Source organism: Mesoplodon bidens (assembly GCF_964165515.1).
Source record: "Mesoplodon bidens genome assembly, chromosome: 9".
In the NCBI taxonomy this organism is placed as follows: domain Eukaryota; kingdom Metazoa; phylum Chordata; class Mammalia; order Artiodactyla; family Ziphiidae; genus Mesoplodon; species Mesoplodon bidens.
Window position 1 is genome coordinate 65,827,362 of NC_138166.1, and position 12,316 is coordinate 65,839,677.

The following is a 12,316-nucleotide window of genomic DNA, read 5'->3' on the forward strand; positions in this document are numbered from 1 at the left end:
AGAACACATTTGGGAATTTGACTTGTAATCACAATAGGAATTGCAATTCCAAAGGAGAGGGCCAAGTTTTGGCCACGAGCACCAACAGTGCTCTTGGGAACCTGGCATGAGAAATTGTAGAGATTTCTTCCCCACAAAGGACCTTTCACCTTGTCTAAATGAACTGTGATGGCTACAAAGCCAGCTGGAAATATTTCCTAGAGAGGTCTCCTTCCCCTGCTACCTCTGAGATGGGACTTTGGCTAAGTGAGCAACTGAAAAAGGGTGACAGAAAGCTGGGAAGGAAGTTGGTGAGCTGTAGTGCTTGGACACGTTGGTCTTATTTTGAGTGAGGTCTTAGCCTGTTCTTCCTAGAAATCCCTCACTTTTCAAACCAGGGTAAACTCTAGGGATTGGCAGTGGTAACCTGAAGCCCAAGGGTCAATATGGCACAAATGCATCAATCATCCTCAATATAATTGGGGGAGCATTGAGAAATTTAAGTGGTACAAACATATACTGTGGAGTAAAATGCACAACTTACATTCATTTGCAACACTTCAAAAATTTGCTGCGCATACTTTCATAAGTTGTCTATTTAATACGTTATGTCTATTTCTCCAGTAAATATTTGCAGAGTGCCTACAGTACTCTACTGGGTGTAGCAAAAATTATTAGGATGAAAGGCAGACATGAGGGACAAAGCCAAGCAGCTCAAGGAGAAGGAGCTCCCTAGCTCTTAGTGGCAACTTAAATATGGTGGAAACACTTGTTTCCCAGGTCTGGGAAGTAGGGACCATGACTCAGCAACTCTGCCTATACTACAGGGAAAAACAGGAATAGGGAAAATCTCTTGTGCAACACACTCCTAACTTTCAGAAACTATTGAAAACAGTGGCTATTTATCAGGGTTCTGGGAGGTAAAACAACCGTCTTCCTTGAAAAGCTGTTTGTTTAAAGAAACAAAAAAGGCTACTTGGAACCTTGCCATAACAATACAGGGTGTAGCTGACAGATTTTCCTCTTTCCAGAGGCTTAAATTCTCTTGACTTTTATGACACCACCAGCTTCTGGTTTTCCTCCTGCCTCTGGCTACCTCTTCTCTTATCCTATAGAAGTTCCTCTTTCTCTGTCTACTACTAAAATGGTGGAGAGCAAAAGATCTGTGCATCATGGACGTGAGTGATGTGTTCTGCTCCTCCCATCAAATAGGAAGTCTTGGATGGATGACAAAATATTGGAAAAGGGGCTGAACGGCTTGGGAAGGTTGTTCTGACTCATAAACAAATGGGTGGATACTCAGCCAGTATCTCTCTCAGGATAAAGGCTGGAGTCGTTAGCTCTGAGAAGGTTTAGAGGCATCATAACTTGTGTGTGGCTGTCTTGAAGGCAGAGCCGCTATAAAGGAGACCAGAGATGCCACCTCCGACAAGCAGAGCGCACCGACTTGTTGGGTAAGACAGTTGTAGTGTCAGCCACCAGTGGCAGCTTGATTTGCAGTTTCTTTTATGGTAAGAAAAATGTGTATTTTCTATTCAAAACCCAGCATGATGTTACTAGTTCCCCAATCCCTCTGGGCAATGAATGAGTGGATTGTGTCACTAAAAGCAATTAGCAGGAAGCAGTGAGAACATTAGCAAAGAATGTTTAGTAGCATTTAAAGAGAAAACAGGAGTTAGTATAGAGGTCTTTCAGTCAATTAGAAATGTTAGTACGTTAATAGCCATCTTTTCATTCCCCCAACTCAAAAACTGAAAATATGGAGATAATTTTGTGCTTCACTCTTTTGTGTGTGTGTGTATGTGTGTGAGTGAGTGAGTGAGTGAGTGAGTGAGTGAGTGAAGGTTCAGAGGGAAAAGCTGGTTTCAAAGCTCACAGCCTGGTAAGAAGGTCTCCAGCGCTGATTAAAGTTATTCCCAGTGTCACATAGATCATTATGGAGCTAATCACCCTTGACAACTGTAATTCTTGCAGCAATGTTTGATATAACTTTTTGCAATGATACAAATACTCTATACCTGCTTATTCAATAGTAATAGAAGAAAATTTGAATTTTATTTAATTTTAATTAACTTAAATAGCCATAGGTAGCTATATGGAACAGTGCAGCTCATTGTCTCTCTTCATACCCAGGCTGGAGACAAGTGTTGGGTCGGCCAGCAGGTGTTTATGGGAGACGGGCAAGCTGAATAATAGCTACCATTGTTGAGTGTGAAATGTGGACTGTAAAGTGAGGCACAGGGCACAGCAAGAACCGAGTCCTGATCGACTCTGCCATGGACTCGGGGACATCTTTGTCTTGTGCGCAAAGCCCACAGTTGGCAGCTGGCTGCTGGCCCAGGGGGCCCTGAAAGTCCTGTGTTTGGGAGACAGGTGGCCTTTACTAAAGTGAAATCTTATGGCACTTCCACTAGGACTTTGGGTCTTTCTTAGGTTAACCTAAAATGTGCAAAATCTTCAGTGTGCTCAGGGGAAGGTCTGCTTCCTGCCTAGGGTCAAACGTTTCCAAGTCATAAAACATGAGGAACCCCAGCAATGCTTTTAAAGGGAAATATCATCTTCCAGGTGATGAGATATAAGATCTCTCTGTTGGTCCAGTAAAGGAAGACAACTACGGATACAGAATGAAGGTCATTCCGCCTTTCAAATCTTCCTCACTTCACTCAACATTCTTCAGAATGAGATACTCTTGTTTTGATTCAGAATTCTGTCTCCCTGAAGACGCTCCTTTCATAGCAAAAGATAACTCCAGAGCCCCCCAGTCATTTTAAAGATGGTTTGGCCTAACTGATACTTTGGAGTCACACAGACCTGAGTTACACACCTGGTCTTTACACATCAGCTATGGAGTCTTGGCCAAATTATAAAAACCTTAGGGACCCCTATGGTTCCTTTGTTAAGTAACACTAATAATTATATGAGTAAAATATATATAGAGTATCCATCATGCACCTTCCACAGAGCTGGCTCTCAAATATTAGTGCCTTCCTAATCTCCTAGTCAATCTCCTAATCTCCCCTCTCATTCACATTACTGGTCCCTCCACCTTTTGAGAACAATGATTATCTGTTATTTTGATCTATTGCAAAGTGATTTTTTCTGAAAATAATCTGGCTTCTCTTCTTTTGAAAAAACGCATTTATTTATACCTGCCTTTTTGTAAAAATGGGTTATGATAAGGTTTAATTAAATATTAAAAGAAAATTTCAATCAAAGAGGAAGAAACAACCTGCTCCCCAAAAGGGTTCATATGGTTACTGAAATGGCCTGAACGTACCATTCAGCTCTAGGTCTTCTGAGCGAGCTGAAAGAACAAGGCAGGTACCCCGCCCTTGGCCTCAGCGCAGGAACATGCCAACCCCTCTGGGTACATGTTTCACTCACCAGTGGGTTTCAGATTAAGTTTGTCGTGTTAATGCTTAGAGAAGGGATACTGGTCAACAAAATAGACACTGTCTTCAACGAGAAGCAAAAGTTTCATGCTATCATTTCTTGAAAATGATACTCCAGTGTGTAGCCCTGGGCTCTTACCAAGACTATTCAATGCAAGTGATTCTGAAAGGCCCTAATCTCTGAAAAGAAAGGAAAATAGGAGGCAGTTCCTGAGCCTGTAGATTCTCATGAAGCATATAACGGCTCGAACATAGACAACTTCTGGGATTTCATCTTGACTCTCTTGAGAAGTTCAGGGAACACGGAAGCAAGGCAATCTCGTTATGAAGGATTGTGAACAAGAGCCTTTCACGTTCCATAGAGAATGCGGGACAGAGTGAAGCAAGCCTGTGACAGCCATTGCCACTCTATGGCCTGTGTTTAAAAACCTATATTCGGAGTAACTGTAAGCTAAAATTAATACTAAATACCATTAATGAATGTTTGACCATGTGCTGAGCACCAAGTGCTATAGATGCATGATTTTATTTAACCCTTGCAATGATTTGATGTAGGAACTGATATCATCCCCACCTGACAGATCAGGAAGCAGAAGCACAGACAGATTTATTAGGTTGTCCAAGGCTACCCAGCTAGAGGGTGGGGAGGCAGGGACTTGAATGCAGCTTGATGTGTCTCCCATGATTTACCGCCTCTCAGTTCTACTGTGGTCAGAATTCCCAGAAATCCAGATTTGTATATATCTACATTGGACTAACCAAGTAGCAGAGTTGCAAATGAGGCAGGTAGAATGACAGGCACGTAGCAACTCAGGGGCCTTCTAGCCAAACAGGGCACACTAAAGGGCTCTACAGCTGCCCCTCTCCTTTCCAGTTCTGTGAGACAGGAAGCTCTTTCCTATTTTCCCCTGTAAAGTTAATACTTAAATCCACTCATCTGTGTGTTTTTTTTTTTTTTTTTTTTTTTGCGGTACGCGGGCCTCTCAGTCTTGTGGCCTCTCCCGTTGCGGAGCACAGGCTCCGGACGCGCAGGCTCAGCGGCCATGGCTCATGGGCCCAGCCGCTCCGCGGCATGTGGGATCTTCCCAGACCGGAGCACGAACCTGTGTCCCCTGCATCCGCAGGCGGACTCTCAACCACTGTGCCACCAGGGAAGCCCACTCATCTGTGTTTGACTCACTGTTGGACAAGTTTAGAGGGAGTGTGGTCACGCACGGGCCCTTTGCGCATGTGCTTGCTCTTTAACCTGGGATGGCTCATGGCTGTTCCTGTCTGAGATCTCACCTTTCTCAAAGGGATTAAAATGAATTTACACCATGTCCTCATTAATGTGGGTAAATCTAAATGGAATGTTTTGATGGGGTGATAGGAAACCAATTTCAGCATAGTCTGCTTTGAATCTTATTTATTTATTTATCTATCTATCTATCCGTATTTTTAAGCACACAGAGCTAGTCACCAGATTTTAGACCAATTTACCAAACACCAAAAAGCCTTCCTTCAATTGGAAGGATGATTTTATACTAAACACAGATGGTCGTGCTCCCTAGGGAGTTTAACTAATAAATTTATAATCTAGATGCTAATATTTTTTTTCAGTAGGTAATTCATTTTTAGAAAACTGGAAAAAGCGGCATATTTGGAACTAACACTTTTTTAGCCAAAATACTGTAATTATGACATCTAGAAACAGGATTATTCAAGTAGAATCTACCCATTTCAGCCTAGAAAGGGAAGTCTCATGGTGGAGTAGACTGGAAGGTCAAATTGGGTTCTCTGAATTAGGTTCCGAAGGATTCTAGCTAGGCATGAGCGGAGGCATTTGGTGGCATGTGTCTATTTGCCACCTGTCCTCCGCCCACTTCTGTGCCTTTTGCCCAATGTCAGGTAAATAAAAACTTTATAAATCACCTTACGTGGGCAATATACCCTGAATATTGATTTTGCCAAAGGCAATGAGGAGATCAGAGCATACAGTAGGCAATCTGGCTAACTGAACTAATAGATCATCTAGTCCTATTCTCCCACTTAACAGATGAGAAACTGTGGCCCTAAGAGGTCACGCATTCTGCATAAAAACACCCAGGTGGTTAACTCTGTAAGTACAGAGTTGAGAAGCCTAGAACCAAGTCTACTCACCCCCAGCTCATTGTTCTTTTCTACAGGATCATCCAGAATAAAACAGTAGCTACTTTGTTTAAAGCTGCTTTCTAAGAGCTGCATTCATGACCACTTTTCTTCCTCACCATAACTTTAGGAGACAGGCATTGTTAACCCCATTTCAGATGGGGAAACTGCTCAAGGTCACAGAGCTGGACAAGGACAGAGGTAGGACGGTACCCACTTCATCTGGCTCCAGGGCTCTTGTCTTCCTCACTGTGCCACACTATCTTCTTAGAACAGCATTCACTCTGATGAAGGTGCCCAAATGCAAGGAATGCAGTGAGGAAGGAGGGGGTGAACCAGTCCTCCAATGGCTGAATGGGAGAGATGAGTTCCTTCTTCCTAATGTGAGCCTTTGTCGGTCCCAGCTATAACTCAGCCCTTTCTTACTCTGCCCATTATCCTCCCCTGAGGCCCAGCCTGAAGCTCATTGTCATGGTTTCTTTCTTTTTTTTTTTTTTTTTGTGGTACACGGGCCTCTCACCGCTGTGGCCTCTCCCGTTGTGGAGCACAGGCTCCGGACGCGCAGGCCCAGCGGCCGTGGCTCACGGGCCCAGCCGCTCCGCGGCACGTGGGATCCTCCCAGACCGGGGCACGAACCCGTGCACCCTGCATCGACAGACGGACTCCCAACCACTGCGCCACCAGGGAAGCCCTTGTCATGGTTTCTTATCCTCTGGGAATAACCTGCATTTTCATTCGTCAAGGAAGTTCTGCCTTTGGACATTCCTTAATAATGATTTTTAATGCTTACATTCGAAATACGTTGAATTTACTCAATATTCAGCACAAAGCCATTAAAAGTAAATGGCCGGGAGGATGGGCTCAGCATAAACATGAAGTGATGTTTGTCATTAGTGGGCGAAGTCTGTGTCTGAGCAGGGCATCCATTGGGTTTCAAAAATATCTGCCAGGGGGGCTTCCCTGGTGGCGCAGTGGTTGAGAGTCCACCTGCCGATGCAGGGGACATGGGTTCGTGCCCCGGTCCAGGAAGATCCCACATGCCGTGCAGCGGCTGAGCCCGTGAGCCATGGCCGCTGAGCCTGCGTGTCCGGAGCCTGTGCTCCTCAACGGGAGAGGCCACAACGGTGAGAGGCCCACGTACCGCAAAAAAACAAAACAATAACAACAACAACAAAAATATCTGCCAGGGTTTCTCTGGGGCCATAACTGATGTTTGTTCTTGGTACAGTTGCTAATGCTTATGCTTGTTCCTGACTGTTCCCCAATCTCTTCACCTCTCCCCAAATCTTATCTTTCAATTTTATTTTCTGACTATTTGTTTCCAGGACAGTATGATATGAGTACTTTGCAATGAGCAGTATGTCAAGAAAGCAATCAAGGGACTTTACTTCCCTGGCTAAGAAACAGCTGGAAATTCTTTCCACATATTGGAACTAGTCTAATGGCATCCATTTTAACTTGATATTTTGGGATTAAAGTTTATAGAGACAGTTCAGAAATTTGTCTTACAAGATTATGAAAATTGATTCTATCCCACCTTGGTTCACTGTTACTTATATCTACAAATAAAATAATTCTGACTTGGAAGAGAATCAGTATGGGGATTTGAAAATAAGGGCCATCCATGCTGAAAATTTCAAGATCAAATCCAACAGTGGGTGCCAGCTCTCCTGATAGCATAGTGAATCATTAAAAGTTAGAGCCATAGAGTTGCCGGAGTATAAATCCCTGCTCTTCTGTGACTTTGAGCAAGTTACTTCACACCTCACTGCCTTCGTTTCCCTATCTGTAAACTGAGCGTAATCACAATAGCTACTTCATAGGGTTACTGGGAAGATGAAATTCATTAACATAGGTAAAGTGAGAGCCTGGCACATGGTAAGCTCTCAATAACGTTAGCTGTTGTTGAACCACTACTGGCAAACTTGAGGCACGAAATGGCCCAGGTGGCTCTTCAGTTCCATGGGTCTCCTGGTGATTCTAGATTTTGATTCTCCCTGGGTATACATGGGAAATCAGAACTTACCTGGACTGCTAGTCCTGTCCTGAGTACAATGCTGCATAGGCTACCCTTAAACCAACACCCATGCCCATGTGATTCCGCAGGGGGCAGGCCACTATTCTTCCTTGCTAGGTCTGGAGTGGCCCCAAACAATACCTTGCCTCCGCCGGCAGTTGAGTTTCCTAAAGCAGGTCCCTTCCACGAGGCGGTTCAGGCGTTGTTGTTTGATCAACTCCAAGATTTCTGGCTGAATCTTCTCCTTTAGTTCCCTGTGAAAGGATAAACACATGTTCCACAGCGTGCCTTGAGAACAGCACTTGGCTGAAAGGGCACCATGGGCAGATGGGGCAGGCGAGTGCAAGCTGTAACCTTTCATGAACAACCCGACACTCCCAAGTGGGTGCTTTAGAGAATCATTTATTAAGCATCAGTGGAAAGGGTTATCTATTCTAATAACACTATAGGTTCTCTGACATTTACAGATACCCACAAGAGCACCAGTCACTTCAGTGGTGTTTTTCTAGACCAAGGTCTCCTGAGAAATTTCTTCTCTTGTTTTACGAAGCCACAGATATAAATTTACGCAAAAATTCACTCAGCTCTGCTGAGACAATGAATCTCTGGTCATCTTCTGCCCCCCTACAGCAGATAAACTCCTAGACTGCATTTGTGATCTGACCAAAAAGGAATGTTGGACAACCACAGGATGACCATTCCACAGCAAACACAGTATCGGGCAAAGTACAGGACCACATTTTGCTTTGGATTCTGTCACTTACAACTGGGAACAACACATCGACCCAGATTGTAGCCCACAGAGATTGGGATAATGAGAGGATAAATTAAGGCTTATTTGCATCTTGTCTCAGGGTAATACAATGTAATTTAGGTTTAGAGGCACTATGCTGTGAAGATATAATAATAGAGTGCAATGGGTTTTAAATCTTTTATTTCAAAAGCAGAGATATTTTATCATGTGAAATTTTATGTAGTGCCCTAGCATTTGAGTCTAGTAAAGCTAGAGTTGTTCTACTTGAGGATGTATAGAGAGACCCCGAGTCCAGCCCTCAGAGCAGTGTTGAAAGCACTGACCCAAACTCAGAAGGATAGGACTTCAACCTAGGCTCTGCCCATGACTGGCATTTCAGGTAGCTCCTGTAAGTCTCAGTTTCCTCATCTGTAAAATGGGAATAAGAATCTTTCCTGTCCCAAAGGAGACAGTGTGAGTGTAAGTTAGCTGTAAGCATTGGGCAGGAATGCAAGGTGTTACTGAATTTGCTTTGATAATATTCTCTTCTTTCCTCAAGCCAAATATTCCTGGTGCCCATATTACACTGTTGTCAAGGCTCACGTTTTTGTCAGCTTCAGCCTTAACTCTGGGCTTGCTCTGGATTGCAGGCAATCTGTCTTCACATGGTGTTCTGTTTCCAGGTGCGGAAGGCACAGACACTCGGTAAGTGTGTGCTATGAGCCAGGTAGTGTACTATGCAATTTTAGCTCATTTAACACCCCTTCCCTCCTCCCCACCACAAAAACGCCAACTTTTGGGAACAGGTATTAATATCATCATTCCCATCTCACAGATGGGAAAGAGTTTACAGAGCTGAAGCCCTGAATAGGGGTACAAACTCAAGTGTTTCTTGTGCAAACTGCGTCTATTTACCCGTGAGAAAAAAAAAAAAAGAATAAAAAGTGATATAAAAGCATCTGGCCATCTAACAAGGTATTCTAGAAAGCTGTAATACATATTTTAGACTTAAATGGCCTCAAATGCCCTGTAATTTAATACTGTTCCAACTGACTATTTATAAAGCCTAATGTGAAGATTCAGCCCCAGAGGCACAGCTTGGTGCATTTGCTTTACTTGCATTTGCTTTTCCAGTGTGGGTCTCACAGGGTCTCATCTCAGGCTTTCAGATCACTAAAACTATCTATGATCAGCGTTCAGCTTTTGTAGAATGGACTCAGCAAATTGCAGCTTTGATGAACCCTGCTCTGAATGGAGAAGAAGGTGGGGAATTGCCAGGGCAGTTGCACACAACGATAAATCACCACTCCTGGCTTCCGAGTTGGGGCGATGGGGAAATCATGGGAGAGAGAATCTGGCAATTTCATCAAGTCTTAGGTTAGAGATGTATCTTTAAATAATAGTTTTACTAGGCTAGAGTTTAGTTATTAAAATGGAGATGAAGATGCAGAGACAAGGGCCAAAAGGAGGAAATAATTGAAAGAACTTGATGATTTATGATTTTTAGTGTAAGACCCAGATGAGCTCATCTGGGTCTGACACACTCCATGATGAACCATCTTCGGAGACAGACTATCAGAATAAGTGGATCTGCACTACAAGAGTTAACTTTTCTTGTTATGAACCCCAAAGGACTCCAAAACATGATTAGGCAATGTGGGAAATGGAACAGATTTTTGTTTCCCCCCTAAGTTATATCCTCTTCTTTCCCTGCAAATGGACTCGGTAGTTACCGAATTCACTCATATTAGGAAAACATATGTAATCCCTATATGGTGTCTCTGTGAATGAGATATGACCTCTAGGGTAATCCAGGTAATAACCATGGGCTGGAATTGGGTTTTGAAATTCTCAGCTTGGGGCTAATGAGGTCAAGGTCATGGGTTCACTGGCTTTGCTTTGATAAGTATTCCCCTAAGTCTATCTAAAAGCCCTGTAAATAAATAAAAGGAGGAAGATTAAAGGAGGGAGAATAAATGAGTGTGTGAAGAGCAATTCAAATTCTAACACTTTTTCCTGAAGAGAATCCCAAGACCAGGCCCAATGAGGCCAGTGCCCTGTGCAGAGGACAGACAGCACCACTAGACTCGTGAGACTCCTTCCTGGACCTGGGGTCTGCCCTGCTGAGCTGCCATCTGGTGTTCACCTAGAACAGAAGTTGGCAAACTTTTTCTGTAAAAGGCCAGATGGTAAATGTTCCAGATTTTGTGGGTCATACACTCTGTTGCAACTACTCAGCTCTGCCATGGTAGAGTGAAAGCAGTTGACAGCATGAAAACAAAGGAGCGTGGCTGTGTTCCAATAAAACTCTATTTACAAAAACGGATAGTGGGTCAGTTTTGCCCTAAGAGCTATATAGTTTGCCAATCCCTGATCTACAAGGGCTCTGGGGAGACTTTGGGCTGAGTAACAGTGTCTATTTCACAGAAATTTATCTGTTTCTGTCTTACTACAGGGTCCCCAAGGTCATTCCTTGCACCTCTTCTATTTCAGATTCACGACTTTAAACACCAACTTTCTGTTGACTATGTCCAAATTTATAATTCTAACCTAGACCTCTCAGCCAAACTCCAAACTCATCAATCCAGCTGTCTACTTGGATATCTCGCAGATGCCTCAAACTTGACAGGTCCAAAACTGAACTCTTGATCCCCTTGTCCAAGCCTGCTCCACTCACTCTGTCCTTTAGTTGTTCAGGCCCCAAATCTGAGTTCATCCTTCTCTTATACCCTGCATCTAATTGATCAGTAAATACCTTTGCTTCTTATCTTCAAAATCTATATAATCTATGGTAGAGACTCTAATCACTTCTCATCACCTCTTCTTGGATTATTGAAATAACTTCCCCACTGACCTCTCTGCTTCCAAACTTGCCTCCTTGGAGTCTATTCCCTATACAACAGCAAGAGAGATCATTAAAAACCCAAGTCAGGGCTTCCCTGGTGGCGCAGTGGTTGAGAGTCTGCCTGCCGATGCAGGGGACATGGGTTCGTGCCCCGGTCTGGGAAGATCCCACATGCTGCGGAGTAGCTGGGCCTGTGAGCCATGGCCATTGAGCCTGTGCATCCGGAGCCTGTGCTCCGCAACAGGAGAGGCCACAACAGTGAGAGGCCCACATACTGCAAAAAAAACAAACAAACAAACAAACAAAAAACCCAAGTCAGAGCACACCAGCCCCCTGTGCCAATGGTTCCCCAACAAGGTCCCACAAATTCAGGCTCCTGGCTACCCTTCTGGCCTCGCCTCCTATTGCTCGTTCTGCTCCAACCACACTTGCCTCCTTGTTACTGAGTGCCCAGACCTACTCTGACCTCAGGGCCTTTGCACTGGTGATCCTCTCTGCTGGAAGTTGTTTCTCCCACATACACACATAGCCTGCTCCCTTAGTCCTTTCCACATCTTTACCCAAATGTCACCATGCCAACTAGAGAGATCTACTCTTGCCACTTTATTTAAAATCGCAAACTCCCCATTTCCCTTATTCTGCTTTTTATTTCCTGTATCCTCTTTTGAAAAAAAATTTTATTTTATTGAAGTACAGTTGATTTACAATGTTGTGCTAATTTCTGCTGTACATTAAAGTGATTCTATTGTATATATTCTTTTTCATACTCTTCTCCATTATGGTTTATTATGGGGTATTGAATATAGCTCCCTGTGCTATACAATAGGACCTTGTTGTTTATCCATTCTATATGTCATAGTTTGCACCTGCTGAAAATATGGAACACTTCACGCATCCTTGCACAGGGGCCATTGTAATCTTCTCTGTATTATTCCAATTTTAGTATATGTGCTGCTGAAGTGAGCATTCCTGTATCCTATTTTAACATGCTACAATCTTATTTACCATGTTTATCATCTATTTCTCCCCTAAATATAATCACTACAAGGGTGATAATTGTATCTGTTCTCTTCACTGCTGAATTATCAACACACAGAACCGTACCTGGCAAGTGGCAGGCACTTGATAAGTATTTGTCAAGTGCACTGAACACTGGCTTTAGCTAAGAGAGCCGTGAGCAAAGCTTGTGGCCAATCTTTAGCAAGGATGCAGGTTTGCAGGAT

The 12,316-nt window shown here is 43.5% G+C and overlaps 1 protein-coding gene across 9 annotated transcripts in view; it reads right to left on the reverse strand.

The window, feature by feature from the left end:
* ELMO1 (engulfment and cell motility 1) overlaps positions 1-12,316 on the reverse strand; it is an 813,276-nt gene that overhangs the window by 27,871 nt on the left and 773,089 nt on the right. For all 9 annotated transcript variants that reach the window (XM_081244556.1, XM_081244561.1, XM_081244557.1 and 6 more), the window contains one exon: positions 7,657-7,769. In XM_081244556.1, the coding sequence (XP_081100682.1) occupies positions 7,657-7,769 (113 nt within the window). The remainder of the gene's footprint in view (positions 1-7,656; positions 7,770-12,316) is intronic.